General features: G+C 36.8%; 1 protein-coding gene and 1 long non-coding RNA gene across 34 annotated transcripts in view; one reads left to right on the plus strand and one right to left on the minus strand.

The window, feature by feature from the left end:
* The window catches only part of si:ch211-207d6.2, a 100,879-nt gene extending 79,577 nt beyond the window's left edge, over nucleotides 1–21,302 (plus strand). For 3 of the 32 annotated variants that reach the window (XM_017351775.3, XM_073926479.1, XM_073926491.1), the window contains 14 exons: nucleotides 1,029–1,069; nucleotides 1,176–1,342; nucleotides 2,073–2,248; nucleotides 7,401–7,537; nucleotides 7,806–7,953; nucleotides 8,037–8,457; nucleotides 8,635–8,851; nucleotides 9,411–9,658; nucleotides 10,606–10,749; nucleotides 13,786–13,902; nucleotides 14,806–14,880; nucleotides 15,008–16,720; nucleotides 17,188–17,310; nucleotides 17,976–21,302. In XM_017351775.3, coding sequence (XP_017207264.2) covers nucleotides 1,029–1,069; nucleotides 1,176–1,342; nucleotides 2,073–2,248; nucleotides 7,401–7,537; nucleotides 7,806–7,953; nucleotides 8,037–8,457; nucleotides 8,635–8,851; nucleotides 9,411–9,658; nucleotides 10,606–10,749; nucleotides 13,786–13,902; nucleotides 14,806–14,880; nucleotides 15,008–16,720; nucleotides 17,188–17,310; nucleotides 17,976–18,515 — 4,267 coding nt within the window. In that variant the 3' untranslated portion in view covers nucleotides 18,516–21,302. Of the gene's footprint in view, nucleotides 1–1,028; nucleotides 1,070–1,175; nucleotides 1,343–2,072; nucleotides 2,249–7,400; nucleotides 7,538–7,805; nucleotides 7,954–8,036; nucleotides 8,458–8,634; nucleotides 8,852–9,410; nucleotides 9,659–10,605; nucleotides 10,750–13,785; nucleotides 13,903–14,802; nucleotides 14,881–15,007; nucleotides 16,721–17,187; nucleotides 17,843–17,975 lie in introns of those variants that run through there. The other 29 variants (XM_021467446.2, XM_073926485.1, XM_073926498.1 and 26 more) reach the window with 17 other exon arrangements.
* LOC141378336 (uncharacterized) lies at nucleotides 37–25,115 on the minus strand. 2 transcript variants are annotated; one of them, XR_012392576.1, is made up of 3 exons: nucleotides 25,022–25,115; nucleotides 24,584–24,623; nucleotides 37–2,543 (listed from the first exon to the last, which is right to left on the minus strand). It is a non-coding gene; the product is annotated as an uncharacterized lncRNA (long non-coding RNA). The 2 variants fall into 2 exon arrangements; XR_012392582.1 differs by lacking the exon at nucleotides 37–2,543 and adding an exon at nucleotides 21,585–22,894.
* Between the last annotated feature and the right edge of the window lie 1,435 nt (nucleotides 25,116–26,550).

The raw sequence follows: 26,550 nt of genomic DNA on the forward strand, positions 1-26,550 counted from the left end.
GTAGATTAAGGCAAGACACTGCAGATGAATAGATTAAAAATTAACTATTTATTGAATAGTTATGACCATAACTCCCCAGTTGAAAAAGAATTGCAAATGAGACATTAATTAGATGGGCAGTAGGTTTGCATACATTTCTAGCACAAAAAAAAATAAATAAATAAAACAGAACATTGGGCTGTACATAAGTGTTGGTGTTGTTGGTTTATACTGGAGTCAAATATTTCACAGAGGAGATTTGGCAAATCTTCTTTTATTACACTCAATATTTTAGAAAATACTTTGAAGAACTAAAATGAAACTATAATAAATTTACAGATTTTTTTAAATAAAATGTTGTCTATGATCAGGCAAATTACAGTATAATTTGAACACATCCCTCTGTAAAGATATTCAAAATACTGTTATGAATAAAACTAATGTGATATGATTGATCGCGGCTGGTCTCGCATCAATAATCATTGCTAGTCCAATCAGACATCATTGCTAGACCAATCAAATGAATTCTAGCCTCCAGTAAAAAACTCATTCATCCTACCTTCCTTATCTTTGTTTTGAAGAATCCCCCCCATCCACGCCATCTCCCCCTTTCCTTCTTTACCAGGGGGAGCTCTCAAGACCTAGCTGGTCCAAACCCCGTCATGCTACATGACCAGACGGGAGCCCTGGGCTCAAGTATCTCCGAGCTCAGGGTTCATTCCAGGGAGAGCATGCCAAATCCACAAATTGTATCATGCAATAGCGAAGTGTGAACTCTTAAAATGCTTCTGATATAAAGATTTCTAAAAACTAATTGAGAAAAGAGCCTTAATAATATATATTGTGTGTATTAAAACCTATAGGTACAAATCGATAAAGTACTATAAAAGAAACTCTTAAAAGACATTTTACACATTTTCATTCCATTACTCTAAAATACATAAATTAAACTAAATTAACAGGTATAAACAAGGTGTCTCACCTTAAAAACAGCATAATTATCATTTCTACAAGCTGATTCTGAAACATTTTTTTGTCTTTTTCTACAGTGAAAAAACAGTAAACATGGGACCCCCAGCACAGAACGGTGGTCAGTAAACTTCAGTTATTGATTATGACATGAGTCATATTTGTGTTTTTACTGGAACAATATATATATATTTTTTTTAGTTTTATAGTTTAGTTTTTTTCTCCAGGCATGTGTGTTGTAACATCATCTAAGGAGCCAGCTGTGCAGACAGACAGTTCTTCAGCTCAGTTTCAGACCCCAGTCAAAGACCCAGCTTTAAGCTCAATCCTCTCCACCTTCAGGAGAAACGTCTCTGATCTCAGACTGCAGCTTCACCAGCTCAAACAGATGCAGGTATACATCTGACTAACCCTGGACATCAGACTGATTCATTAGAATTAGAATCAATTAGATATCAATCAAATAAAAACATATTTCTCAATAATTATGCAGTAATATTATAAAAGAAGGATCATTCAAATTGTTCACTTGTAAATAATCAAAAAAGGTTGAAATATTTAAACAAAGTCTTTTTTATTAATGTTATTAAGCAATTTTGCAAATTTTATTGATATAAATTACATTAAAGACATTTAACACAATTGGTAAAACATTGTCTATTTAATATCTGTTAGTGTATTTTATACTACTAAATGTTTTTTTCCCTTCATTACATCAAAATATATTGTAAGATGTCAATAGAATTGTTTGGAGAACTGATAATAATAAATAATAAATGTTTAAGCATATCAGAATGAAGAATCATGAGATATCAAAGACTGGAGTAATGATTCTGAAAATTCAGCTTTAAACTACAAGAGTAACTTAAATCTTATTATTCAATATAGATATATTGTATGCAATAAAGTTGTATACATTATATCTAAGCTATATCTATTTAGTATATATCTATTTAAAATATATCTATTTAGCTAAATTTGTGATCAAGTAAATGCAACCTGGGTAAGCATTGCAGAAAACAAAATGAATGGTACAATACACCTCCAAACAAATCAAATGAACAAAACTACTGTTGTGCAGTGTTACGACATACAATCTTACAATTTTTGCTTTGCATAAACAGCTACAAAACCAAGAATCAATAAGGCTGATGATGCAACAGGCAGAGCAGGAGATCTCGGAGAGGGTTTCAGACACTGTGCTGCACCTCGAGGACCCTGTTCATAGACAGAGAGTCCAGGTGGATGAAGAAAGACATCACTATCTCGGCATGGAGGAAAAAGTCCTTCTGCAGCTCGGGTAAGATAACTGCTGTGATACTACTGAGCCTGGCATTTAGAGTGTGTTCAATCAAACATTTTCAATAGCTTGATTGTGTTTATAAGGTGAGCTTTAATGGTTCATTATTTACTTATTACTCACCATGGTGTTTACACTACCTGACAAAAGTATTGTTGTAAAAGTCCCAGTTGTAAGAGCAACAAATAATAACTTGACTTCTAGTTGATCATATGGAAAACTGGCAGAAGGTAGATTTTCTTAGATGAATCATCTGTTGAACTGCATCCCAATCATCACAGATACTGCAGAAGACCTATTGGAACCCGCATATACAGTATTATTATTATACAGTCATATACAGTATTAATTAATTTTTTCACTGCACCATGACTTTATATTCCAGGGGTGTTCAATCCTGTTCCTGGAGATCTACCTTCCTGCAGATTTCAGTTGCTACCCATATCAAACACACCTGCCTGTAATTATCAAGTGGTATTCAGGTCCTAATTAATTGGTTCAGGTGTGTTTGATATGGGTAGCAACTGAAATCTGCAGGAAGGTAGATCTCCAGGAACAGGATTGAGCACCCCTGTTATATTCTATTCTATACATTATTTCTGTCAAGTGACAAGACTTTTGTCTAAATATCAAGCTATGATTATATTTTATGTTGGTAAAATAAGTATAATCTAGAGGCCTTTGCCTTTCATATAAGGCATTTCTAATACCAAATGATCAACTAGAAGTTAAGTTATTATTTGTTGTTCCTAAAAATTGGATAGGGGACTAGACTTTTGTCAGGTAGTGGACACTAGTGTGTTGTTTATACTAGTGCATTTTAATTGTAAGTTTTGTTGTGGTTACACACATTTACTTAATATGATAGACATCACCTATATAATAGCATGTTAACTGTTTATACATAATAACTTTAACTATTAAAAGCTATTAGTTACTAGTAGTTGATTAAAGTTATTAGTAACTAATAAGGTTTAGGTAACTAATAACCTAAACTTGATTTATTTTGATTTTAATGCAATGATCTGCTCCTTTTATAACGCTAATATTTGAACAAAAAGTATAGTGAAAAGTGCTATGCAAATAAACTTAAATTGAACTGAATTACACCTGGCGTTATTCCAGCATCTTCGACCTGCAAAAACAAAGCTCTTTAAAATTGCTTAAGTCCACAATTTAGTTTCTGGCTATCCACAATCACTCTTCATTATTTTTATAAGATCATTACAGAACTGGCAGACTGCAAGTAAACTATTTGAAAAAATATTTGCATGTCTAGTGTGCATGAATGGTCACGTATCATGCTTTTTAGCTGTATAGTGGGGATCCAGATAGTTATTCGGAAACACAATAAAAATTCCAGTCTGGACGAGGGGTATTTTCATACTTAAATGACACTTTACGTGCAAGTGTAAATGGCACCAAAAATCTCTCTTGACATACTGGTTTTATGACTTCACTACCTCAGAAATACACGATTTCTCTGATTGGTCAGTTTTGGCGTAGAGTGTTTTGATTCGCTGACTGTCTGATGCATGTTTAAGGAAACATTAGGGGGAGGGGTTTATGTAAACTTGACAAGCCTGGGAAAGAGTTCTTACAAGACCATAAAAAAGTCATCTGTAAAAAAATATATCCCTTCGTACAGAACTTTAAGTTTTGCAACTTTGCAGATGTTACTTAACAGCAGCTTTATACACTAACTAAAGTTTTAAGTAGTTAAATCTTTATTAAGGAACTACCCATGAAGGCTTCATTATGGATTGGTCCTCTACAGAATGTGAGCGAGAGCTGTACATGAACAGAACATAGGAAAAAACAGGGCAATGATTTGCAAACCAGCCAAAATTTAATGCTGGTCATGTATAATCAACACTGACCTCTCCCCAATCACCCTCACTAATTGATTATAATCCCGTGTCTGTAGTCAATGTTGAATGCACACATTAATTAACAAAGGTCACTACTGTTAATAGATGTGAACAGAGGGGATTTTACATTAGTGCTATGCCAAGTGTTTTTCTGAAGCCTATTCAGTAAGTCTTGAAGTAAAAGGACAACTCATGCCATCCCTGGGTGGAGGAGTGTGTGTGCATGTGTGTGTGTGTGTGTGTGTGTGTGTGTGTGTGTGTGTGTGTGTGTGTGTGCCTGCATGAAATGACTGACTAATCCACTGTCCCAACCTGTCTCAAATGAATAAGTCTTGTGAAAGAGTCTTCATGTTTTCTGTCATGATGAATGCCTGCTTTCCTTACTGGGAAATAAATGTAAGTCGGATTGTTTTCATAAGAATGGGTGTTAAAGTGTTGTTGTACAGCTGTTATCTAAAACTAAAAGTAATAAATCAGCTTTTAAAATGTATGTTTTAACTGAGATAAAGTCACATAGAAATATTAAATGAAAAATGGAAAAATAAATGACAAATGTTAATGTTAAAGAAGATTTAAATGCTAAATAAAATTAAAACTACAAATATTTAAAAAAAATCTCATTCAACATATAATAAATACTAGATGTATACATATTATACAATAACAACATCAAACAGGCAAAGCACATTACAAACTAAAGATTTTTTTAAGTGTTAACTAAAAGTAAAGATATAATTAAAATATTTGGTTAGTTAAAATGGGAACATTTCACTCAGTGGTTAGCGCTGTTGCCTCAAAACAAGAAGGTTGCTGGCTGAGTCCTGGCTGAGCCAATTGGCATTGAGTTTGCATGTTCTCCTTGTTTGCGCGGATTTCCTCCATAAGTGAATTGGATCAACCAAATTGGCCATAGTGTGTGCGTGTGTGTGTGTGTTTGTGTGTGCGCGTGTGTGTGTGTGTGTAAATGTAAGAGTGTATTGGTGTTTCAGAAGATTGGGTTGCAGCTGGAAGTGGAACCACTGTGTAAAGCATTTATTTCACTGTGGTGACCCCTGATAAATAAGAGACTACCACAGGTGTCAAACTCCTGGAGGGCCACAGCTCTGCACAGTTTAGTTCCAACTAGGGCTGTGTGAATAATTAAATCACAATCTCAATTTAAAACGTTACGATTAGCTAATCGCAAAAAGGCAGCGATACGAAATATGTATTATTTAATTTCTTCCGCCCAGAGCAAGGCCCAATCCCAATTCTATTTTTGTACCCCTATACCTTAGCCCTTAAAGCCGAGGGTTGAGGGGAAGGGCTTTAAAAATTATCCCTATTATATGGAAAAGCACTACAGCACCTGCACACGTCATCAGATGTTATCGCGATCTCTTGCTTTATATGAGATCAGACGATCGCGACTGCTGTAGTTATTCAGATTGTGTTAAGTTTTTTACTTCAAGAAATCACTGAAGGCATATATTTTGTTATCATAACGATATAAAGTGGCAACAAGATCGTAACAATACTGTGCATTTACACAGTGGCTGTATTCATCAAGGTAAACACACCAAAAACAACATTAACATTATAGCGGACACTGTAAAAAGCCCATTCCCAGCCACTAGATATTACTGACAGGGTATTTGAGTGTCATTGAATGTCAGAATGTTAAGGGACTGCTGTACAGGAGTTATGATTATGGATTACAGATAGCGAAATTTTGCGGTTTTTATTTTAGCTGGGTTTTTTTTAAAGCATGACGGTAAAACACGAACGCAGTTATGAATATAATAAAATGTGTTTGTTTGTTGTAAAAAATTTGTAATTTTAAATAAATTTGGAAATTTTCTTACCCCTTGGTTTCAAGTGTGGTCCTGAAAAATCTTCATTCGAAAAGGTATTTGCCCCTTCCCCTTAGCCCTACGCCTTCAAGCTAAAGAGAATTGGGACACCCCTACCTCTTCAAGGGAATGCACAAAACGGGGGGTTGGTAATATGGGAATACAAAAACAGGTGATTTGTAAGAGCTGTCACAGAATTGTTGCCACAGCACGAGGAAATACAACAACCAGCATATATATATATATATTTACCCTAAATTGCACAGCCCTAGTTCCAACCCCAATTAAGCACACCTGATCAAACTAATTGAGTCATTTAGTCTTGTTTGAAACCTACAGGCAAGTGTGTTGAAGCAAGGTTGTAACTAAACTATGCAGGGCTGCGGCCCTCCAGTAACAGTTTGATACCCCTAGAGTAAGCCGAAGGAAAATGAATGACTGAATGTTAGATAAAATAAATTTGAAAAATTAGATGAAAACTAAACCTGAAAAGTTGAATATGTTAATGTTAAAATATGTTAATGTACTAATATTACTCTGATGATGATGATGATGATGATGATGATGATGATGATTATGATAATAATAATAATAATAACTGCATAAAACATTTTTTTTTTTTTACCCATGACCAACATCTATTAGTTCCAAGCACAACGGTAATACTGGCTCATGCTGTAGTGAAGAAGATTTCTTTATATTTCTTTTTGACATTGTGCATGGGAAAACCCTTAAGACTCCCCTCAGGTAAATTACAAAAAACACAAACAATTTCCCACAGAGACTGTGCTACGTTATGATCTCAGAGTATGCTGTGTACTGGCTTGCAGATTCCTGCAAGGGTGACCTTGCAAAAGTCTTTATATGCCGGTACAGCTCATGTTAAATCACACTTCTCAACCATTTCAAGAGGGAGGAAGTCAGAGAATCAGATGAAGCTGTAGGTTATGATGATCGTCTGAAGGTATTTAGCTGAGGGCAAACTTCTGTTGCCATCTTTGCTTACACTTCGAAACTTCAGTGTATGTGAACTGTCAGTCAACAAACAAGCTTAAATCATGTTAAACAGGTTTGAAGCTTTAGCAGGACTTGCTGTCAAGACTTGCTCGTCACACAGTATTATGTTTCGCTAAATGCTAGATTAAATGAATTCAAAATAAATATAAACAGCAGCGTCTACATGTCTGAGAATATCTAGATTTTGAGCAGAACAAGTTCTTTGGATCAAATAATAAAGTATGACATTAAGATTAGGTTTTATAAAAGCTTGTGGGGTATGCGCAGCTTAAGCAGTTACTGGACATTACTGGATTGGAATTTTCTGTGATTAAAATGTCCTGTACTGTTTTTGTAATATTGTTTGATACTGTAAGATAAGCTCCTGTCTCCACTTGCAATTAAAGCAATTATTGTTGACATGACAAATCCCATGTTGTAACAATTTTATAGAGAGCTGGAGAACTATGTGGAAATGCTGAAGAAAGAGTCCAGCTCTGCTATGAGTCAGCGACCGGTCACTCTGAAGGATGTGGAAGAAGGGGCCGTCAACTTGCGCAAAGTAGGAGAGGCTCTGGCCACACTCAAAGGTAATTACATCTGTACTTTTTGGGCCTATGGACTGAAGTCAACCCTCGCCATTTCAGATACTCTAAACCAGTTGCCTTGCCATAATGATTTAGCCCTTGTCAACATCATTCTATAATGAACTCCTGTACATATCCCTTGATCATAAGTTTTTGGCTCTTCTCAACAGCAAGCAAGCCAAACATGCCAATCTTGCGAACATTTGAATTGGTGCCGAATGAGAGAGACACAAGTATTCCCATATAATAATATTCAACTGCATCTTTTCAGGAGAGTTCCCAGCCCTGCAGTTGAAAATGCGTGCTGTGTTGAGGGTGGAGGTAGAGGCGGTTCGTTTCCTGAAGGAGGAGCCTCACAAAATGGACAACATGCTGAAAAGAGTCAAAGCTCTGACTGACACTCTTAGTAGACTAAGAAGGTGAAACTCTTTGTGTTTTGAAATCCCTTTAGAGCTTTGTAATGGTTTAGCACGTTCATCATATAGATTTTGTTTTCCTGTAGATATGCCACAGAGAGCCACAACCATACTTCTGACCAATTCCAAGTGAAGGCATTGACTGCTGATTCAGTGGAAGAGCACAGGTCTCCAAAACCTGTTCGTGAGTCCCCTACCCCACAACCGAGATCACCTGCCAAAGTCATCAACACAGAACCTGTGCCCTCTTCTCCAGTCACAGTCCACCGTGTTCAAACAGTTCCCTCCAATGCTCACCACCCCAGTCCCCCCCTCACACCCACCCATGGCAGAGACTCTCCAACTGTGGCGAAGGTCAGTCCTAGGAGCAGAGAAAACAGTCCTGCCCTGCAAAAGCGAGCAATTCCCCAGGGTCAGGAAGCTGTGCTAACAACCTCTGGATCCTCCACACCTCCACTCCAAGCGGAGGAGATCCATGTCAACACAAGCAGGCCCATGTCTGAAGAGGTGTGGCTCCACTGTACCTTTCACTTTTGATTGATTAAGATCCGTGGATTGGCGGCATGACAAGAATGTCTTGATTATTTATAATTATTTCTGTTACGCTGTATTGATCTGCATGAACTTCCTACAAATATACTTTCTCTGACTGAAGTAATAAAACTTCTTTTGGAATCTCTATAGGTATCAAAACGGGCTGTAGAGGGGGACCTGATGATTCGCTCTGCTGGAGCAGAAGCAGAAAATGAAATGGACAGGATTCTCCAACAGACCCAAGTCAGCCTTCTGAAGGCCATCCCTGACCTGGAGGTGAGCACCCAGGTGGACAGTGCCCCTTCCCGAACACATCGCCCATTGCCAGATGAGATGAACTCTACACTTCAAGTGTCTTCACCCCCTGGTATGCCTGTCCACTCATATAAATCACTCATTTAGATTGTATGACATTCAACACAAAACTTTAATCTGGGACAGATTAGCCTGTCCAAAATTAAAAAGTATAATCTCTCCACATATGCCAGTTCAATGAAGTTGTGCTCTTTTTATTTATCTTGGTTTAATGTGTTGATTTAGTTTTTTGTTGTCATTGATGATTTTAATAGAAAATTAAGCCTTAAAGTGTTATATTGTAATTTTTTGTTATTATTATTTTTTTTTTTTTATGTGTGCTACAAAATGTTTTTGGTTTGTTTGTTTTGGGGAACCAAATCTTGTTTGAAATCAATTTTATGATGATAACATTATTCTCTTTTTTTTGTTTTGTTATTGTCTGTTTGTTTATTGAATCACGTTTTGTTTTCATCAGCTGATAAATACTTGTAAATATTGCAACATCTCCTTGTTGGTTTTAGAAGTTATTTATTAATAAACCCTGAGTATCTGGCTGAGTAGCTAGATGAATCTAAACCACGCCAGATTTATAGCCATAATCAAGGCACTTTTTATCTTCCTTCAAACAGAAGCCACACCACAGCATGGACCCAAAGCAGATAAACCAGCCCAGACCAGTTTGGAAAAACCACAGAAGCCGGCCATAGAGAAGCCCCACAGGGCCACTGTTGACAGAGCAAAGCCCAACCCTGAAACAGCCACCAAATCACCTCCCCCTCCCCCACCACGCAGATTCTACCCCTCTGCAACAGGCCTGACCACTGGACGCTCAGGAGAAGTGATCTACACCAGCCGAAAAGAGTCCACTAGTGCTCAGGTGCATGCTCTTTTTCAGCTTCCTCTAAATGATCATCATCAATGGTCATCTTCTGTTCACCTTATAATTATTCCAAGCCTATATGGGTTTTCTTGATCTGATGAACACAAAAAAAGATACACTAAAGGACACTGATAACCAAATTGTTGCTGCTCTTCATAGAGAGATCACCCAAAAAAAAAAAAAAAAATCTGTCATCATTTACTCGCCCTTTACTCCTCTTTATGAGTTTCTTCTGTTAAACACAAAATAATATATTTTGAAAAATGTTGGAAACCTGTACCTATTCTACTGACTTCCATAGTATTTGTTTTGTTTTTTTTTCTGCTATGAAAGTAAAGGTTACAGTTTTACAGCTTTTTTCGAAGTATCTTCTTTTGTGTTGGACAGAAGAAATTTAGAAAGGTTTGGAGTCACATAAAGGTGACAATTTTTCATTTTTGGGTGAACTATCCCTTTAATTTCCATAGTATGTTTTTCTACTATAAGTTTTTCTACTAAAAGTGAATAGAGACTATCAACTTTTTGGTTACCAGCATTCTACAAAATATCTACATTTTACAAAATATATATAGAGGATTACGTTCAACAGAAACCACTTGGAACCACTCAAGGTGAGTAAATGTAATTTTTGGGGGGTGAACTATCCCTTTAAGATCGGACCAACATTATGCAGATGACTCAAACCTTGCTAAACCACATTCCCAGACAACTGACAATTGTCATCATTATTACAATTCGAAAACAACACATCAAACAAACAGCACTACCTGCTAAAATATCAACATGCTATATTTTGCCTGGGTGTGCCGTTTGCTGCATATTGTGTCCTGTTTTTATGAATAGTGATGGAAAGTCACGGTAAAGATTCCAGCTGCTTTTGTTGTTTTGAGTGATATAATGGAGGGTGAGGGTCGGTCACACTTGGCTGGTTGTTTTGGCTATAGGAGGGTGAAGAGGAGGCCCCGCAGCCTAAATCCTCGCGTGTGCCCCCAGAGGTCAAGCCCAAGCCCCGCACCCCTCCTCCTGTCAACACCTCCACCTTTCAAGACGAGGAGGATGAAGGAGATAAGATCATGGCGGAGCTACAGGTGAGCAAACCACCACAGAAGCCACTCACACACACAAATACACTTATGGTGGAAAACCAAATACAGAGGAAGTTTGAAACATGTCAGAGGTGTTAAGAAACAAATACTAAGAGCATACAAACATCAGAATGGCAACGCCAATGTTAACATTTACACAAAAGCATCAAAATGAGGGCACTGTGGTTTGTTTGCAGTGGTTTGTTATAGACATTTGGCTTATGCTGCCCTCTGTTGTTTAGAATGGCAATGATTTTCTTTCAATTCTATAGTCAGCATGAATCAGACCTTTAGGCTCCATTTACACTGCATGGTTCAAGTGACTCAACGACTTAGGATTTTTTACTCCCATGTGGCACAGATCGGATATGGCCCATGTAATTGTAAGCAGGAAAAAAAATAAATAAATCACATGGATTTTGATTTACTCAAATCAGATTCAGGTCTGGAAATTTATATGAATCTGATTCGTGCCCTCATGTCTGCAGTGTAAGCAAGTAGATCAGATTTTCACCTGTCAATGCGAGTTGGGCATCATTAAAAACCATAGTGAATTACGTAAACTCTGCTAAAACCTGTTCCTAATTGAGGGTATCAGAGTCCCAAACCCTAAATCTCATACACAAGGACTAAAAGTGCTTTTAAACGGTCATTAATTCATTCATTCATTTTCTCTCTTAGTCCCTTTATTAATCTGGGGTCGCCAAAGCGGAATGAACCGGCACCTTATCCAGTATATGTTTTATGCAGCGAATGCCCTTCCAGCTGCAACCCATCACTGAGAAACATCCATGCACACAATCATTCACACACATCGTTCACATACTGGAGCATCCGGAGAAAACCGAAACACGGGGAGAACATGCAAACTCCACACAGAAATGCCATCTGACCCAGCCAAGGCTTAAACCAGCAACCTTCTTGCTGTGAGGCGATTGTGCTATCCACTGCACCACTGTGCTGCCTGTTGTCATATAGCACAAATATTTAAGCATAGTTAACAAGAGAGAGAGAGAGAGAGAGAGAGAGAGAGAGAGAGAGAGAGAGAGAGAGAGTGGAACATCTGCCATGTAACCATTATAAACTAATATAAAACTGTGGCATATGTGTCACATTCATAAATCACTCCATGGACATTACATAAAGATGCCTACTAGTTTAAAAATGCCTAGATTAGAAGAAGATGGCAAAATGAGAACTTTTCCATCATAAATGATGGTAAAACAACTTGTTAAACAAATATATATTTTTCTTAATTAACACCTGTAAACACATTAAAAATGAAGGAAAGAGTGCTCTTTTATTATCATCTGTCAGTCAGCAGCACCCACTCTTTTTTCTCTGGTCATTGCGCCTTTGCCATGTGTAAATACAGACAATCGGAGTCAATTTTAAAAGATGATGTCAGAAAAAAAAATTTGAATACAGTCACAAAATCAAAACTGACCATCAGGATCTGCAGTGTAAATGCAGCCACAGTACCAAATGAACAAAAAAAAGTGTCTCTGGGAAGCATTAGTACACATCACACAAAAATATATGAAATATATGCTTACAAATAAATAAAATGCAGTTAGCTATGAAAAATAAAATGCCATTGAATATGTTCACATGGACACCAATAATCCGATTTTAATACTCTGATTAAGAGTCTAGCAAGAAAACTGGAATTTTAATGACCCTAATCCGATTAAAGTCATAATCAAACTAAACAGAAATCAAATTAAGACGTAGAGTATGGCGATTTCAGTCACATAATTGAAGTGCAGTACAGACATGTAAACACCCTAATTAAACTTTTTACAGTCGTGTAGGATTTGTACCGCATTTTGTGACAGGATAGTCTATACACACACAGCTGTTTGACACTATTCTCTGCACTTACCGAGTCTGAAGGACCACATACACCTGCATCACGAAATGCTGACGTTTCAAATCAGCATGCAATATCAAATTCCATTAAAACTACACTCATCCAGCAGTTCATACTTGCATCTAATATCTCGTTTGTCACAGGGAGGCATGAATGAAATGCTCTTGAATGAAAGTGCCAAACTGCAGTTAAAGTGACAATTAAAAAATTAAAAAAGTGCCGAAATTACATAAAACTCCAAAAGAAATGTGGATAGCGTGGTGACGTTACTTGTATTATGTGCTATAACATGTAAAACGGGATCATGAAAGGAACATTTAAAAAGCAACTCAAGTAAACACGTGACGCAGTGGCGCAGAAGGTAGCACGTTCGCACACAGCAAAAAGGTCGCTGGGTCAGTTGGCATTTCTGTGTGAACTTTGCATGTTTTCCCCGTGTTCGGGTGGGGTTAACCGGGTGCTCCTGTTTGTGCCACAAGTCCAAAGACGTGGTACAGGTGAATTGGGTATGCTGAAATTTACCGTAGTGTATGAGTGTGTGTGAATAATTGTGTATGGCAGTTTCCCAGTAATAGGTTGGGGCTGGAAGGGCATCCGCAGCATAAAACATATGCTGGATAAGTTGGTGGTTCATTCTACTGTGGTGGTCCCAGATTAATAAAAAGACTAGGCCGAAAAGAAAGTAAATGAATGAATGAACTCATGTAAACACCTTAATCTTATTATTGTCTTATTCAGATTAAGGCAAATAAATCGATTACCGATGTCTATGTAAATATAGTTATTGTATACCAAAAAGGACCACTTTAATTTATTGCCGTAAAATAATAATTATATAAACTTTTATTATTATTTTTTGTTTTGTTTCTACTAATGCATCTATATAGTCAATTACCTTTAATTAAAGGTGTCCAAAAGCTATTAAACAAATCTATTCTTGTCTTAGGACAATTTAAAAAACTTTTTTGTTATCCACTTCAAATATTGAATACTGCATTTACAAGTAAGTAAGTACTGTACATAATTGAACACAATAATATATATTTTTGGAACACCATGTATGAAGGTGTTTAGTTTTGTCTGAAATCTCAAAATGACACAACCACAACACAGAAAACATCACCATACATACAGCCCCTAATGTCCATACCCTTCCCCCTCCTCAGGTGTTTCAGAAATGCACTATTAAAGATTTACAGCCCAGATACATTGTTGATCTCACAACCCATGAGCCCTCAGGCAGTGAGATGGAGCCAGGGCTTTCTCTATCTTACCACACAAAGGTAATGGATACATAATATGTGCTCACTCCCCATCGCAGTCTAACGCCAGTGCTAATGTGGCCAGTTATGTCCCATAACATCCAGCTCTGCTGACACTAATGCGCAACACTGATGCTGATATACTGACATACCGATGTGCATCAATGCCTGACCGTAACCCCTCATCGAGAGAGGGTGTAATATGTTTGAATGTGTGTCTAACACTGGTCTGTCACTCACCCTCTTTCTGCTGAATGCTAATAGATACAGCTGTATAAGACGGGTCAGGTCAGGAGTGACCGGGGCGTTGCGAAGGCCATTCAGCACACTCTGACACCTGACCTTTTCTTTTTTTAGCTTTCAGAGTTCACTTTGAAAAAAAAGAGCCGGAAGGTGCAGACTTATGAGAAAAAGATATAGAATTCTAGAAGCTTTTTTATTATAATGTTTTATTATTATTATTTCTATTTGTCTGTGTTTACTTTTTAGTAGTATGATAATGTTTTAAGGAATGTTTCTGTCTTCTGGATACTCTTTACAACTTTTCAGTGTCTTTACAAAGATTAGAAAGCTGATTTTTCTACAAATATATAAAAAAAAAAGGAAATAAAATCCAGCATATTTATTATTAACCTCTGTCACTATTTAATACTGCATCACTGATAATATTATATATTCCATTTTACTACTTCCATCTGTGCTAACAGTAAATACACTGTTCTAAAGCAGTTCTTAGAACTCCAGTAGTAGTTTTCTAACGATCCATGACACAAACCTAATATTCTTAGCTTAACAGCTCTAGATGGCGCTGTTGTTTAATTTTGTGATTATTATTTATGCATTGTACTCACTAACTTGAGAATGTAAATAAAGATTTGTCACACTGTAATGCAATGACTTTGTGCTAACAAACTGTCCTAGCAGAACACCACTCGCATATCTGGAGAAGGAGCACTATCTGAAAGTAAGGAAGATAGTGCACCACCTGGTTCTCCTGCGGTAAATATAATTTGTTTTACTGCTTGCATTAGTTTTATGTGTGATTAAGGAGCATGTCTGCACATTGCATTTATTTTGTCTTCGATGTGTTGTTTGAAGTCCAAAGAATTCTTGATTTCTTTGTCAGGTCATGTATTATATCACCGGAACTTCAAAGACATCAAGTGAGAGCACCTCTAGGCCAGATGACCTAAAGGAGCCCAAGGAAGCAACATTTTCTCCTTCAAAGGTTGCAATTGAGAATGCTTCTGACCTTTACCAAGAGCAACAATTGTTTAAATCAGATAACTTATCCGAAGTTTCACTTCAGACATGTCAATCAGTCCAGGAGGTCCAAAGCAAGCCAAATTATATACATCAGGTGTTACCTGGCCCATGCAAATCTCTAAACAACAACCGTAATGCTGGAAAAGAGCTCAAGACTGAACCTGTTCTGAAGTACCTAAAACAGGTAGTTCCCCCACCACCTGAAAAAGTTTTACCTGTTGAGGAAAAGTTAGAGCAGCAGATACTACATACACACTTGCCTGTCTCACAAGCCTCAGCTGCTCCTGATAAGTCAAAGCATAAACATCGGGCAACCACTGTTCAAGTTACGCTTGTCAACAAGATTCCTCAGGTTCAAGAACAAGTCCACCATCTAAACACTGATGCCCCATATTCAACACAGTTTATTGACCGTGAAAATACCCAGGAAGTATCAAGATCATCGAAAGATCACATCAGATACACTGAAGATGCCAGTCTAAGTCCCGATCTCCCAGGAGAAGAAGGTCCTCCTCCACCAAATAACATTGCCTTCAGGATTACTAAAACCAAAGTACAGGCTCTGTCAAATGGAGAGTATGAACAGCTTGTAAACAGCAAAGGTACAGATGTCCAGACTTTAAAAGTCGGATCTGAACCAAATTTATCTGCCCCTGAAGATTCTGGATTTGACAAGAAGCCAGTTATCATAATTTTTGATGAGCCAATGGATATTTGTCAGGCCTACAAACGCCTGTCCACCATATTTGAGTGTGAAGAAGAGCTAGAGAGAGTGCTATCAGAGGAGAGGATCGATGAGGAGAACGAGGAAGAAGAAGAAGTGGAAACCAACTCAAAAACTCAGGATGATCATAAAACACCTAGAAATAATGTTGTAGATCAGTGCAGAACTGAGAACAGGGTAAACAACCAGAGAAGTGGCAACATTGCAATGCTTCAAGGACAGCAGAGCTCCTTCGAAAGTCCTGTTTTTGATGTTGAAGAAGGGGACAAGACAGGATCGTCTAAAGATGCAAAAAAGAAATTTAAGTTTAAGTTCCCAAAGAAGCAGCTTGTAGCTATTGGCCAGGCCCTTCGTACAGGGACAAAAACTGGCAAAAAGACACTGCAGGTAGTTGTCTACGAGGATGAAGAGGAACCAGATGGAACCATGACTCCGCTCAAAGAAGCTAAAAGATATGAGATCAAGTCCCACGTAGACACTAATTCTACAACACAAAGGTCTTTATCAGAAAACCAGACCACCGCATCACAAAGCACCAAGGACAGAACTGAGGAGCTCCGCAAGTCTACTTATCAAACATTAGACAGCCTTGAGCAGACTATTAGGCAACTAGAGACCACCATAAGTGACATTGGGCCTACCCTGGTTTCTGAAGTCTCCCACAAAGAAGAATCAAAAGCGAAGAGAACTGCCAGTCATGCAGGACCAGAGGAAGCCAGTCCCACAAAGAGGCCTGCACCTCTGAAGCCCAAACCTAGCAAGTCATCGCTGCAAAAAAGATCTAAAACACAGTCTCGAACCTCATCAAGCACGTCCACCACTTCCTCCAGTTCCTCCAGCAGCAAACAGGTCTTTCTCACCTTATCTTCACCTTTCAGCTGGTGGCTTGGGTTTGCTTTAAAAGACTGACTTTCTAACCACTGACTTTAATCAACTGTGACTGTGTTTCGTAGGTGTCTTCGGGTGAACGCACTTGGGAATGTTCTATTTTGAGGGCTCTATATGATTTCAGTGGACATGATTATGGTCTCCATGTCTTTTTTCAAACTACTCTGTCTACTTTCACTGTTCAGACTTTCAATAAGGTTGCACCTACAAACATTTTATCTGTCTGATCAACTTGCTCTGATCTATTATGGGATTAATAAAATGCATGATTGGGAAGTGGATGTTACAGTTGAGCATGCTGCCTATTTTCCTTGTCCCCAATCATGTCTACAAGTGAGAAATCTTTAAAAGCTTGGCCCTCACTCTGTCATGGTCTTGTCAGTCTCCTCAATCCATCTCTGACATTGTTTTCTTGTCAATGTTTGCAGAACTCTGGTGACTCTCCAGCTTCGAGTCGGATTTCCTCACCAAAGTCACGCCAACAGCCAGGGAGTGTGGAAAAATCTGGAAAGACCCAAAAGCTCCAGGACTCCCAGAGGCAGTTCCGACAGGTAGTTTTACTGTAGGGCAGCCAGTGCAAAGGCAAGAAGACAGATGGGAAATGCCTTTTGAGTAATGTTATTGTGGATGCATATGGATCCAATATGGCGTTCACTCTCCCTAAACTTCATTATAACATACTCCTTGCACCTATTATTCGTTTACACATAGACACTTTCAAAATATGCTTTTTAAACCAATTTGTGGGTTTCCAAGGAATCAAACCCATGACCTTGGCATTGTTAATTGCCTGCTCTACCAATTCAGCTATACAGGAAAACTGGATGACTGCTGTCATCTAACGGTCACCCAGAAAACATGAAATAAATATTTTAAAAAACTATGTATGTTGGGTGTAATGCCACTGTGCTGGTTAGGGAGTAACTGTTTATATTTACATTTTTTTTTGGATTATGAAGACATTTTGAAGAAACTCTGGCCTCTTCAGTCTGATGGCCAAATTCCTGCTTATTCATCCTTTCTATTTTCAATGTTTAATGTGTGAAACCTACTGTGAGAGAAAAGGAAAGAAAACAATTATGCATTTTGTTACAAGAGTAATATTTTTGTTGGTGTTGTAGAATATTTTTATGGATTATAGCTAGAGCTCTATATTTTCACGTACGTGTTATCATCCTACTTGACTTTCCATGTCTTCCGGCATCTTTGTTCGCAGGCTAACGGGAGTGCTATGAAAGCTGGTGGGAATAGTAAACATGCTTTCCCTGCTTTGCCTGCTTCTAAGATCCCAGCTTTTATACCTAGCTCGTGGAAACATAGCTCAACCCGTGCCCCTCGTTCAAATGTGTCTAGGCTTACTAACCAAACCTCTTCCTCCACTAAGTCCTCAATCCCATGTCTCAGTTTGAGCTGGCCCAGTTGTAGACCTGTCACCCCTTCAAAGTCTCCTGAGCCATCTCAGCAGCCTGAAGGTCAAAACCTAACCCTTCCTCCACACACTCAAATTAGCCAGTCTTGCTCTTATTCCTGCTCATCCTCATCATCCTCTAGCTCATACTCTTCCTCCTCCTCAGTCTCTCCGACCTCTACTTCCTCCTCCTCATCCCCTTCCTCTCCTTCCCTCCTGTCTCCCACTGCCATGTGCCGAGGAGGTCGAGCTGTACACATACCCAGCTTCAGCAGCAGCAAGTCTATGAAGGCCAGCAGTGGCCAAGCCACTATCACACCAGCATCCTTTTCCAGGGACATGGCATGAACTATCCATTTCTCTTGTTTGCTCTTTTTGTTGGCACTCATTCTGTCAGGATTTTAGGTGGCCATGCGTTTCTTTATCAAACAGAAACCGTTTTAGCTATGCTGTGTATTTGGGGTGGTGTTATTGTCTTTGTGCACTTCCTCTGAAATCCAAAAGTAGAGCCACAAAGGTGCTCTGAATTTACGGTTTACATGAGGAATTAAACTTGACAGTGTTCACATTTTATTTCATAGGCTTGCATTTGTTTACCTATATGAACTATAAAAAATGTTCTTTGCTATTTTAAGAGAAAGGAAATTTGACGAATACATTATATATTAGAGTGTGTTCATACTTGGCAGGCTCAGTTAGATTAAAATGAACTCTAATGTGATTGCTCTGTTAATGCATTTTGTTTTGAATAAGAAAATGACACATATCTGAACACTAGCACACACATCTGAACCCTGGTGTGTACCAAACAAGTAAAAAAGTCCACTATGGAAAAGGTGGGTATTGATCCACTTCTAAGGGTGCTTTCACACCTAGACTTTTGTTTTGAAACCTGTCTCCCTTGCCCAGTTAGCGCAGCTCGTTTGGCATATGGAAATACAGCAATCGTGCTTGGATATACTCCAAAACAATCGGTCTGAGATCGCCTGAATGATGTGGTCTCGGCTCGATTGAAACGAACTCTGGAGCGGATCGATTGTAGTGAGAAAGCGATACGATCCGAGCCTGGCTATATCACAGTGTTTTATGGATATGTAGTAGGCATACGGCTACATGAAGAGAGAATTATGAGTAGGGCGGGAGGTCATTCCAGACATCCCAAGTCTCCCGGAAGTTTCGGGAGTCTCCCGCAAATGCACAGAGACTCCCGGATGCCCGCAAATGAGTGATAACCTCCCGGTAATCGCACGTCTCCCTCCCGGTGCTCAAATACATTGTGCACCCTTCTCACCCCTCCCCACCGCATCCCTCCTCGCTCTTCAGATGCACCCTGTCAAACAACACCAAAAAAACACCACCCAACAGCTGAGCGGGAATCTGCAAAATAAACCGTGAAACTCTGACCAATGTGAGGAGAGTTAACTCACACGTGACTTGTTTTAGCTGTTTTGGTCCGTTTAGAAACTTTGCAGTGTGAAAGCGAACCGCACCAAGAACAAAGAGCAACAATGTAACAATTTGAATCCTGTGCCGGAACAACTGAATCAATTTACAGGTGTAAAAGCACCCTAAATGAACCTTGAACTTTTGGTTAAACTAAAATCAAAAGGATTAAAAAAACAGAGGTTAACCTTTACAATTCGATACAGGCATCTGGAATTCTTGTGAACATCAAGTGTGAACACACTCTTGTGTATTATTTTTTTTAAATAGCCAAATATAATGGGGTCCAAATGTCTGAGAGCACATTTTGTGTTTTAAAGCATACAGTGCTCAGCATATACAAGTACACCCCTCACAAATCCATCTTTTAAATTCATATTTTTAATAATACCTCTACAATATTTAATTTGTGTGCATGTACATTAGATTAGTCAGTACTGAAGCCAAATCTGCAGCTTATCTAACAAAATAACTTACAATTTTGGTCCAATAACTAGTACACCCAAATGTTATAGAAAAAAATCGTAAATACAAATTTTAAAGAGGAAAAAGAGAAGCAAAATTGTAAAAAAATTTGTAGGTGGTAATTTATTTTTTTTTTGCAATATTTTGCTTAAATTTAATTGCATTTTCTTTCAATTTCTAAATATGTTTGGTGACTGATTTATTATTTTAATAAAAATATCTGTTTAACAGATCTGTTTTGTTAATGCACCAAAATACATTGCCTATATTCATTAAAAAAAATGGATACAAATATTCATTTACAAAATAGGTTGTACTCAATTATGCTGAGCATTGTAATTGTTATTTTTTTAGGATTTTTACAAACAAACAAAAAATATTTAGGATTCTGCAATATATAAATGTGACTTTCAAATAAGCTGATTCATAAATTTGTGAATTATCATTTGTTCTTCAGTTTAAACATAAGAGCATTTTAGGATTATCAACAGGGCTTACACACAGAGCTTGTAACGCTCATAATTTTAAATGAAAAACTTTATATTAAAGTTAAAACCTATTACAGTCAAGCTCAAAATTATTTACACCCCTGGGTTATGAATAATTTTGGGCTTGACTGTATATATTAAATGTATTATATATTGAAACCACCAAATAAAAACAGTTTCACAAGATGCCTCAGACTTTAGAAGCTCATTGTTTATTTAAAATAACATTTGATTATGTTTGTGGTGAATTGATTTGACAGTTTGAAAGGAATTTAACCAAATTTTATCTGAATTGTTGTTGTTTTTCTCCAGTGCACTGCCAGTTGTAACTAATAATATGCAGTTTTAGTGTTTTACCATAAAACCAAAGTTTTACTCATTTAAAGACTCAAACAGCAGTGTATATAGTTTGAGTGTATGATACAGTATCAGCCTTTGTAGTGGTGTAGTGTAGCATAGCTTTGTATTACACCATTATTGTATTCCTTTAAACAGCTCATGTCCGATGCCAAAAAATTAAATATTAGTCTCAATATTGGATATGAAAATAATGTCCTAAATTGCCAAACTTACTCCTATGCATGACTTTTAGATATTTAACCATGAACGATGCAAAGGTAAATGCTGTAAATAATACCTCTGATATTTGTAACGCTGTATAAATTGTACAGAACAATTGTTTGGAAGAAAATGCTTGCCAGAGATGTTTATCAAATAAAGGGCTTCCAGTGTATTGTCATTTAGTTTCTCTCAATGTTCTAGTCTTTTATTCTATTCGTGTGAATATGTGAATGGTTTTAGAATATGTGTTTGTTAGTACACACATTAAGGAGGAACAGAACTCAAAAACATCACATGTCTCTCTATCCAGCAAACATAAACCGGCTTATCCTGTTTCAAGGCCTGATTGGGATGACTGAGGAAAGTTTTTCTAGTTGCTATCACATTAATATTAACCAGCAGATGGCAGCACTGACTTGCAGGAGTTCTCAAATGGAATTCATTCATTTTCTCTTTTTTTGCAAAAAATTTACACCACAAAACAAGGAACAATCAACATCACAAGGCATGTTTACCATTAAAATAAATAAAATTAATTAAAATTGTTACAACTGCAACAAGGAGCAATACAGAAGATCTACATCAAAGGAAAGAAACATTATAATAAAATATTCTGAAATTGAAGTACAGTGGACATCAGTTATTTTATTTTGGTTTCGAAAGTATTTGAAGCTTTGAGCCACTTTCCCTACCTCAGAAAGAAAACACCTAAAAGAGGGTCTGCATTTTTCCCCACGATGAAAAATGGGGAAAAAAGTTTTATAACGATGATTTGTTCTGTAGACTATTGAATAAAAATATAGCTTAAAGGGGTTATTAATTTTGACCATAAAATGGTTCTTAAAAATGTTAAAAACTGCTTTTAATCTAGCTGTCAAACCAGTTTAGAAGTAAATTCACAATAAAAAAATAAGTGATCAAGTGGTCCTGGAATATTTGAACAAAAGCAACACTTGTAAACATCAAAGTTAAATCTTTTTTGAATAAACTCATTCACAGGATATATCCTAAACACAATTCAGTAATGAGTTTCTTTAACCATAGGTGCTACAGGATATTTAAGATAAAAGGTAAAAGCTTTGTCTTCTACTAAGGGTTCAGCAACACCTAAATGTAACACTTATAATCACCCATGATAATGCATTTAAATTCTTTGTTAATAAGCTTGTTGTTACATTTACCATCGAAAATATCAACAAGAAGTTACATAAGTACAATTGGGACCTAAACAAAGTATAACAGCTTTAGTATAACCTATAATATCTGTGATCCTGACTCTATTTATATAAAAATTATTATATAGTATTATTCTATAGTACGTAATAAGATACTAGCAAACCAATTTCACCTAACAAATCATTGATAAATAAAATGCCTTTACTATATCAGTCTTTTTCAAACAAAGATATACGGTTAATAATAACTGCTCTATTATTCCAAAGAGTGGCTTTATGAGGAGAAAAAATATGGGTAAATATCATTTTCCAAAAAAAGTAGTGCTTGCTTATGAAAATTTGACAGCTTTCAGGGAATTTTTGAACAATCATAATCATATCCTAATACAAATTCAAGGCCACCTTTCATTCATTTTCTTTTTAGCTTAATCACTCCATTAACCAGGGGTCACCACAGCGGAATAAGCCCCCATCAAACGGAATAATACTTGTTTATTATTATTAATATTATTAAAGTTAACAATTGTTTACTTACTACTTGCAGTAATATTGTGTATCTGCAGAAGTGAACTTTGTGATGCAAAAATCACTGACCCTGCAATTTAAAAGCAACATTTTAGCTGATTTTGTATTCGAAAAACAGATTTTTTTATTTATCCATACACTTCATGTTCAAGTACTTTGAATGAGATCTTATCACTGTGTTACCAAAGTAGTCCATTACTGCTTCAGACCATTAAGTAACCATTTCAGAAAGGCTCTATTGAGATATCAGATAAACTGAAGCGGAGATCTTAAACAAAAGTCTTTAAAAATGGGTTTCAAAAGCCATTTTAGAACTATGCCTATGCCCCTTAGCAGTCATTTCATTATATGAGACATGAAAGCAATTAATACCTGATTGATGTAAGAGTCATATCTATTATGTGGACAGCAAAACCCCTCAGAGACAAATGATTGGCACATCTATTAATTTGGACTTTCTCAGCGCTTAGATATGCATTACTTTTAATGCCAAGTTCCATTCGGTCTTAAAAGAATTAATTTAGCGTACCTGTTTAAACAAATGGTGAGGTCGACCATCAGCAGAGAGTTATAGTTTTAAATGTTTTATTGTTAGCATTCACACATACTACACCAAAAGAGATTTGCTTGTTTATAACCCATAATAGCAATTTAAAATAAATCATGTTTTAATTTGTGTAAGTGAATTTTGAGATTTTATCAGTTTCTCCAAATGCACATACAGGCACAAACAATGCAATGTAATTGGAGATGAAAACTCTGTGAACAAAGAAGAGCTTTCTTTTCCATTCGAGGCCCTGCTCAAATTTGTAATTAGCCTGCTTTAATGAAAGATAATTAGTTCATATGCAAATTTCCGAACGACTGAATCCCTAAGCTTTGCACCATCTAATTAGCATGTAATTTGTATATTATAATACATTTACCATTAAGAAGTGAAGAGTCCAAATGCTACAATGCTACAGAGAGGAGGAGAAGAAGAGTAATTAAAATGCAAGTCCTTTTAGCATTTAAGATTAATTATTGTGTCTCCTGATGTTTTATGGTACAAGAGCATCAACATCATAAATCTTTGAGGACATTAACAAACCAACAAGGAACTTGTGTAAGTTAATCAAAGATCTGGTCACTAATTTGCATTTTTAATTCATTACAGTTAATGAGAGTGTCAATTAGATAAGAAATGAAGGCTGAAATAGCTACTCAAGCAATGGCTGTTTGCTTTGATTTCTTTTTTATTGCATTCCACACTTGATACTCCAAATCCGGGATATTCCAAACCAAAGGTAAAGAGGTAAACATCCTTGTTCACATTGTATACAAGTTATCTGGGTTATCAATTAAACTGGTGTATTCATTTCACACTACTATCCTAAATCCGGGAATTTGTTAAACTTATTTGCAAGGTCAGTGTCATTGAATGCATAACCACAACACAAAACTTGAACAGATAATAGTACTGTGCACTGTTATATTTTGTGATTAATCTTATTTATTTTTCTTCTTGGACGATGAGATGTCCAAGACAATCACAACTCTTAAATGTATGAAGAATGCCTGAGCATCCATGTTAAAAGCCAGAATTGAGTCATAGCATGAACAAAAATTGGTTACAGGCAGCTCAATATGGAGAAAAGATAGCTCAACTTGGAAAAAGGTGTAAATAATACATTATACGCTTTATTTTTGGTTTATGGACATTTCCTGTAATGAAAAAAAGTAGCTCACCCAAAAAGGAAAACTGTGATCAATTACTCACCTTTAAATGGTTCCAAACCAGTCTGAGATTCTTACTTCTGCTAAACACAAAACAATATATTTTGGAAAGAATATTAAAAACCAGCAGGCATAATCAATATGCACTTTCAAGAGATGCTTCAAAGAAAATCAAAGTGGATTGAAACCAATCAAGAGTACGACAACACACTTTCAATTTTTGTGTGAACTAAGCTGTACCGTTATTTGGTAATTGAATAGTTGGAGCAACGCGACTTTTAGTTAGGAGTTTTAACTAGCCTGTTAAGATAACAGAGACTTGCCAAAAATGTTTCTTTCGCGGTTAAAAGTGGTGTTTAAAACAACGGTAATCTGAAGTGAAATGGGAAGTGTTACATCAATGGTATAAAAAGTAGCAATCGTTTTTTACAGCTCAATCTACATGAACAATAGCAGATGACATGACGCAAGGTTAACTTACCGTCACATATACCTTGAACTTCCGGTTGATCGGGTTTGGGTGTTGAGAATGGTCCTAATCTGATTGCCCCAAACTCAACTTGCGTTTTATGGACAAAATGGCGCCACGTGCATGTCATAGATAGGCTGTAGGAAAACACAATAGGCTAACTGTAATTACTATTCAAGTAGGCTACTTTTATTATAGTGTGGTTAAAAACAAACACTGTATTTACTTTATGTATTTGTTTTTGTAATTAAATTACTGGAAGCTGATGTTATCACCCAAGGCTAGTGCTTAAACTTAGCCATGTCACACTTTCCTGCTTTCTGGACAACCTCTCAGACCATATAGCTGGGTTAATTTGAAATTGGGTCCATTGCTGATTACAAATAACACAATGAAAATTAAACAACAATCTATTCACCATTTTAAGGTAATGTATCTGAATTTTTAATTAATTTTAGATTATTTGTCCTAATTTATAACCTTTATTCGTTCATTTTCTTTTTAGTGTAGTTCCTTTATTAATTTGGGGTCGCCACTGCAGAATGTACCACCAACTTATCCAGCATGTTTTACGCAACGGATGCCATTCCAGCTGCAACCCATCACTGGAAAACACTCATTCACACACACTTCAGACAATTTGCTTACCCAATACAGCTATAGCCCATTGAGACTTGTGAGGAAAACAAGAGCACCCAGAGGAAACCCACGCCAACACAGGGAGAACATACAAACTCCACACAGAAAGGCAAACTGACCTGGCTGAGGCTACTCACTGCGCCTCCACGCCACCCTAATTTATAACATCAATATGATTATTTTGTAGGGTACCATACTGATCTAACAGAAAAAGTAAAAACTTCCTATTATGTGATCAAAAACATGAAGTGTATACATAAAGATTTTCATTTACCAAGAGGTCTTGTGACCACATGAACGCTTTGAACATCCAAATGTGACATATTAACCTAAATTTTATGGACATAGTAAATATTTTACTCTCTAAAAATTAACTCAGCCTGTATAAAACTACTGTATGCTATAGCAACAATAGTTGGAATCACCTTTCAGTTGACAAATGATAAATAAAGCCGTTCAGAATCCATCAAAATTAAATGACTTTAGCGTTTAAAGCAGCACATCACACTGCAGTCTACTGCCACCTTGATAAGAAAATTGGTATCTGTAAAACTGACAGTCACTGATAGATGTGAACACTGTTATAATAATTATTCTTGGCATAAACTAAGCTTAAAAAGAGAGAGAGCTTACCTTATTACTTCTAAATCTTAAGCGACAGCTTAATTTATTACAGTGCATAACATGTTAAGATATATTTTGTATACAGTAGACAATCTCAGGAGTCAACTTAAAAAAAGTATATGAAGTATATGAAGTGTATGAAGCTGTTCAGTTCAGTTTGTGTTGAAAAAAAACAATAACACTATAGAGTTGTCAAGCATTCCCTGGTGATGCATGTTAGACTCCAAAACAAAAGCATCACAGACAGTCCTAGTAGAGGTATCGATCCATATTTCTAT

This window comes from Danio rerio, chromosome 2 (genome assembly GCF_049306965.1).
Source record: "Danio rerio strain Tuebingen ecotype United States chromosome 2, GRCz12tu, whole genome shotgun sequence".
Lineage (NCBI taxonomy): Eukaryota > Metazoa > Chordata > Actinopteri > Cypriniformes > Danionidae > Danio > Danio rerio.